Source organism: Leucoraja erinacea, chromosome 5 (assembly GCF_028641065.1).
Source record: "Leucoraja erinacea ecotype New England chromosome 5, Leri_hhj_1, whole genome shotgun sequence".
NCBI lineage: Eukaryota > Metazoa > Chordata > Chondrichthyes > Rajiformes > Rajidae > Leucoraja > Leucoraja erinaceus.
The window spans coordinates 96,409,144-96,415,143 of record NC_073381.1 but is presented as its reverse complement, the minus strand read 5'-3'; the positions used below and the strand labels follow the sequence as shown (position 1 = coordinate 96,415,143).

The window sequence follows — 6,000 nt, the reverse complement described above, 5'->3', positions numbered from 1 at the left end:
TGAGGCCACATTTAGAGTAATGTGAAGATAGACACATAATAAACTAACTTAAACCCCTGGCAGCGCGTTCCAGACACCCACCGCTTGTAAATAAAACCCTGGTGGCTGTTTAAATTTCTCCTTAAATGTATTTATCTGTGTGATTTACCCTTTGCCAAGTACTAGTAGTTAGTTTGTTAGTTTAGTTTATTGTCACGTGTACCGAGGTACAGTGAAAAGCTTTTGTTGCGTGCTAACCAGTCAGCTGAAAGACAATACATGATTACAATCCAGCCATTTACAGTGTACAGATACATGATAAGGGAATAACGTTTAGTGCAAGGTAAAGCCAGCAAAGTCCGATCAAGGATAGTCCGAGGGTCACCAATGAGGTAGATAGTAGTTCAGCACTGCTCTCTGGTTGTGGTAGGATGATTCAGTTGCCTGATAACAGCTGGGAAGAAACTGTCCCTGAATCTGGAGGTGTGCGTTTTCACACTTCTGTACGTTTTGCCCGATGGGAGAGGGGAGAAGAGGGAGTGGCCAGGGTGTGACTGGTCCTTGATGATGCTGCTGGCCTTGCCGAGGCAGCGTGAAGTGTAGATGGAGTCAATGGAAGGGAGGTTGGTTTGTGTGATGGTCTGGGCTGCGTCCACAATTCGCTGCAATTTCTTGCGGTCTTAGATGGAGCCGTTCCCAAACCGAGCTGTGATGCATCCCGATAAAATGCTCTCTGCGATGTATCTATAGAAGCTGTATGGTGCATCTATACCAGGGGTGGGCAACCTTGTTCTGCATGGGGGCCGGGACGCATGTCTGTGAGCGGATGGTGGGCCACATCTATCACGTGTACACACGGATCACGCCCCAGATGGCAGGCATCAAATCACATGTTCACAGAAGGTAGACATAAAATGCTGGAGAAACCCAGCGGGTGAGGCAGCCTTGTGCAATCCTTGCATGTCTCACCCGTTGAGTTTCTCCAGCATCTTTGTCCATTTTTTGTCCACCTTCGATTTTTCCAGCATCTGCAATTCTTTGTTAAACGTGTTCACAGAAGGTGCGCGGGCGGTAGTGCCAGCGGCTTTGCGCAGGATGCGATACAGACAAAGCTCGGCCGTTGCTCAGCGGGATGGATGATTACGGGGGAAAAACTCCACCTGTGGGCCGGATGATTTCGGATTAAGGGCCGCATTCGGCCCGGGGGCCGTAGGTTGCCGAACCCTGATCTATACATTTCACAGTGTGGTTGCAAATGTGAGAAATAAAGTATCACTGACATGGGGTGGAAAACGCAAACTAATGTCTAACTCTACTGGCAAACACCATATTTTGAGATGCAACTGGCCTCCCAACACCCCTGGTTCCAGCCAGGGGAAACTTTAATTCCCTACTCCTTCAGTCAAATCCTAAATGAATTTTGCAAGTTTCAATTAGATCACTCGTCATTCTCCAAATCTTGAGCATATATGCAGTATCTGCAGTCTCTCGTCATATATTATGATTGTATGATATCTAATATGATATCTGTACACTGTGGACAGCTGGACTGTAATCATGTATTGTCTTTCTGCTGAATGGATGGTACGCAACAGAAGCTTTTCACTGCATCTCTGTAAATTAAACGGAACTACTTTCAGTGAATCACCTATTGTGGAAATATCCCTTCTGTTACACCACATGTATTGTACCTTTAAAAAGAATTTGCATTAGTTTAGTGATACAGCATGGAAACAGGCCTTTCAATCCATACCTTGCACTAAACATTATACCCTAATCATGTATTTGTACACTGTAAATGGCTTCATTGTAATCATGTATTGTCTTTCCGCTGACTGGTTGGCAGGCCACAAAAGCTTTTCACTGCACCTTGGTACACGTGACAATAAACTACACCGAAGAGACTAAAGTAAACCAACTTTATCACGGACCGTAGTTGAGGGAGTGGTGTCCACTATTGCCAAAGAATGCAGATGATTGTTAATAGACGAAAGGGCACCAAGTGTTGGGGTCAGGATCTCTGGAGAACACGAGGAGGTGACATTGGGACCCTTCCTCAGACTGATCCAGTCGGCTGAGTTACTCTAGCACTTTGTGTTTCAGTGTGCCCCCTCGGTCACATAGAAACATAGACAATAGGTGCAGGAGTAGGCCATTCGGCCCTTCGAGCCTGCACCGCCATTCAATATGATCATGGCTCTTCATCCAACTCAGTATCCTGTACCTGCCTTCTCTCCATACCCCCTGATCCCTTTAGGGCCACATCTAACTCCCTCTTAAATATAGCCAATGAACTGTGGCCTCAACTACCCTCTGTGGCAGAGAATTCCACAGATTCACCACTCTCTGTGTGAAAAATGTTTTCCCTCATCTCGGTCCTAAAAGATTTCCCCCTTATCCTTAACTGTGACCCCTTGTTCTGGACTTCCCCAACATCGGGAACAATCTTCCTGCATCTAGCCTGTCCAACCCCTTAAGAATTTTGTAAGTTTCTATAAGATCCCCGCTCAATCTTCTAAATTCTAGCGAGTACAAGCCGAGTCTTTCTTCATATGAAAGTCCTGCCATCCCAGGAATCAGTCTGGTGAACCTTCTCTGTACTCCCTCTATGGCAAGAATGTCCTTCCTCAGATTAGGAGACCAAAACTGTACGCAATACTCCAGGTGTGGTCTCCCCAAGACCCTGTACAACTGCAGTAGAGCCTCCCTGCTCCTATACTCAAATCCTTTTGCTATGAATGCTAACATACCATTCGCTTTCATCACTGCCTGCTGCACCTGCATGCCTACTTTCAATGACTGGTGTACCATGACACCATGGGGCTCCCTCCCCTCTCCCCTGCTGCCGCTTCCAAGGTGCAGTATGTTGGCGTCTCCGGGGGAGAAGGAGGGGGCAGTGAGGAGGGGGGTAGCAAGGAACAGCAGCAGGTGAGAGGGGCTGGCTAGTGCACCCTGCTAGTCGGGAGTGGGGTCGTAAGCCGGTGCTCTAAACGGCCGGGGGGACCCGGGGATGGGTCAGCCGCTCATTCCATTCACATTCAGCTTCCATTTTACATTTAAAGACAAACACAAAATGTTGGAGTGACTCAGTGGGACAGGCAGCATCTCTAGAGAGAAGGAATGGGTGATTTTTCGGGTCGAGACCCTTCTTCAGACTGGGAAGGCTCCTCTCGATCCGGAAATTCACCCATTCCTTCTCTCCTGAGATGCTGCCTGTCCCACTGAGTTACTGCAGCTTTGGTTTAAACCAGCATCTGCAGTTCCTTCCTATACATTTCATATTTGTTTTATTTAAGTTTCTGGCACTCCATGGTGCTTTAGAGACACGGGAGGAGTGTCGTCTCATTATCACGTGACCTATGTTGTTCTGGAAAAATGGATAATAAGTGAAATAACATTGTTATGCGCTATTAAAGTTGCCAGCAGTAAACGGGACAAAAAGGTTGGCAACCCCTGGTCTAGTGATGCAGCCTGAAAAAATACCCATCGGTTCACTGAGTCCGTAAAATTGTAAATTGTCCCTAGTGTGTGGGATAGTGCAAGTGTATCGAGTGATCGGTGGACTCGGTGGGCCGAAGGGCCTGTTTCCGTGCTGTATCTCTAAAAAAAAGGTGAAAGCCGCATGTCTTTGTGACGCGGGAGGAAACCAGAGCACCCGGAGGAAACCCACGTGGTCACGGGGAGAACGTGCAAACTCCGCACGGACAGCCCCCGAAGCCAGGATCGAACCCGTAGTCAGGGTCGAGGCCGGGTCCCTGGCGCTGTGAGGCAGCTGCCCTACCAGCTGCGCACACAAAACTGCTCAAACATTCTTTCAGATAAGATATACTTGGGGGAAAACTCCAGTGTTGCACGTGACTGCACAAAACCTGAAGGATGAAACCTCAGGAGAGAAATGAAACACAGATCGTTGCATCAGGTATAAGATTGTATTGAAAACAGCAGAAGTAGGGCATCCTTAACAAAAACGATCTCAACAGAAACATGCCCCTGGGCCTCATGGTGACTGATGTACACAATGAAGGGACTGGCCCTCAAAGACAGTGCACAGTGATCTTGCCTTTGGAAAGCTACAGGTTCAGTCTTCAGAAGTATTCAAACACAAATCACAAAAACAAGGGCTGCTACGTATTATCAGTAAATCATGCAATCGCGGTTTTTAATTTCTAAAAAAAAAACAGACCTTTAGACTATGTAGTGTGCACATTCAAATTAGATGGTGTCCCAATTATGATAACAGTTGCCGACGTCTCCCCCCCCCCCCCCCCCCCCCCCCCCCCCACCCCGAAGTCCTTCAAACACTGATGCAAACTCACAGGACTGGGATGAAACTTCAGAATTTTGGTAAAAAAAAAAAAAAAAAAAAAAAATAGAGATGTTTTAATCCTTGGTTAGTCCCTGTTGAGGGCTTTTACAGCTAGTTGCGACGGTCGAGATATCCGATGGTATCACGTACCTGGTGTCACAAAGATTGGAGCACATAAGCTTCATGCAGTCCCCACACAAAACGATACCAAATCATTAAAGGCGAACGCTGGGATTATACGATTACTACCTTGAAGCTTCCTCTGGGCCTGATTCTCTGCGGGTGGGGGGGGGGGGAAACAGAAGCTTTAAAAGTCGGTTTGTGAAGTTATATATCGCCACTCAGCGTCTGGCTAGCCCACGCCGCCCTGTTGGGCTTTCATAAATAAGTTTCATATTGAGCAGCTGTAGGTTAGTTTGGAGAACCACAAGAGAAATAATGGCCTCCACAACGAGGTGGCAAACAGCACACATGTACAATTAGCACAAAGGGGCCCAAGCAAAATGCCAGAGTAACTCAGCGGGTCAGGCAGCATCTGCAGAGAACGTGGATAGGTGACGTTTCGGGTCAGGAGCCCGAAGAAGGGACCCGACCCGAAACATTACCCATCCATGTTCTCCGCAGATGCTGCCTGACCCGCTGAGTTACTCCAGCACTTTGGTACAAACCAGCATATGCAGTTCCATTTTATTACATTATATGAGTGATAGCACAGGATTAGTTCCATAAGTACCCCCACCCGCAAGAACCAGTTAACTGTGTGAAAGACCCCAGTGCTTTAATGGAGTTTCTAGCTGAACAGACCTTGGTGGCTCTGCATCAAACCTGTACACGCACTTGCACAACTTCAGATATAACCATTGCACATGTCAAAGATAAATGCTCGAGCAAGCTTGAAGGTAGAGTGCTTTATCCCAGCCATGGATCAGCTAACCTTCATCCCAGTCCAAACAAAATATGAATAAGATTCACTGGTTACCGGTAGTACATTGATTTACATTACAATATGCCACACCTGCGCATTTACTGGAAAACAGTTTTCAAAAAGACTTGGTTATTTCTTTTTACAAGCATCGAGGCTCACAAAGACAGACAGACAGACAGTAGCAGATGACTGGCAGAGTGCCTACGGGACACACACACACATTGGAATATGAATGGGTATACGGGTAGCTTTCTCTGTGTACAAATGTAAGGTGTTCAGGGCTGTGTCCTTGCCGTTCACCTCTTCTTGGGTGGGTTTGCCGTGCGAGGGGGTGTGACAGGGCGGCCAGAATTCAGGCCGCCGTATTGGTATTTGGCCTTCTTTTCCGAAGGCTTCAGAATCTGAAACGCACAAAACAAAATGGACGTCAAGTCAAAAAAAGTCATCAATCCAGTGAAAAGCTTGGTTTTGCATGCTGCCCAGTCAGATCACATAATACATGAATGTATAGTGTATACATATCCAAGTCAGTTGATACTTTTAAGGCAGAGATGGACATATAACCATATAACAATTACAGCACGGAAACAGGCCATCTCGACCCTTCTAGTCCGTGCCGAACACGTATTCTCCCCTAGTCCCATATACCTGCACTCAGACCATAACCCTCCATTCCCTTCCCATCCATATAACTATCCAATTTATTTTTAAATGATAAAAACGAACCTGCCTCCACCACCTTCACTGGAAGCTCATTCCACACCGCTACCACTCTCTGAGTAAAGAGGTT

At 46.9% G+C, this 6,000-nt stretch overlaps 1 protein-coding gene across 1 annotated transcript in view; it reads right to left on the bottom strand.

Moving 5' to 3' along the window:
* Positions 1-3,894: 3,894 nt before the first annotated feature.
* LOC129697622 (serine/threonine-protein phosphatase PP1-beta catalytic subunit) overlaps positions 3,895-6,000 on the bottom strand; it is a 33,634-nt gene continuing 31,528 nt past the window's right edge. The window contains exons 5-6 of the mRNA XM_055636331.1: positions 4,934-5,611; positions 3,895-4,800 (exon numbers count right to left, since the gene is read on the bottom strand). Of these exons, the coding sequence (XP_055492306.1) occupies positions 5,507-5,611 (105 nt within the window). The 3' untranslated portion in view covers positions 3,895-4,800; positions 4,934-5,506. The remainder of the gene's footprint in view (positions 4,801-4,933; positions 5,612-6,000) is intronic.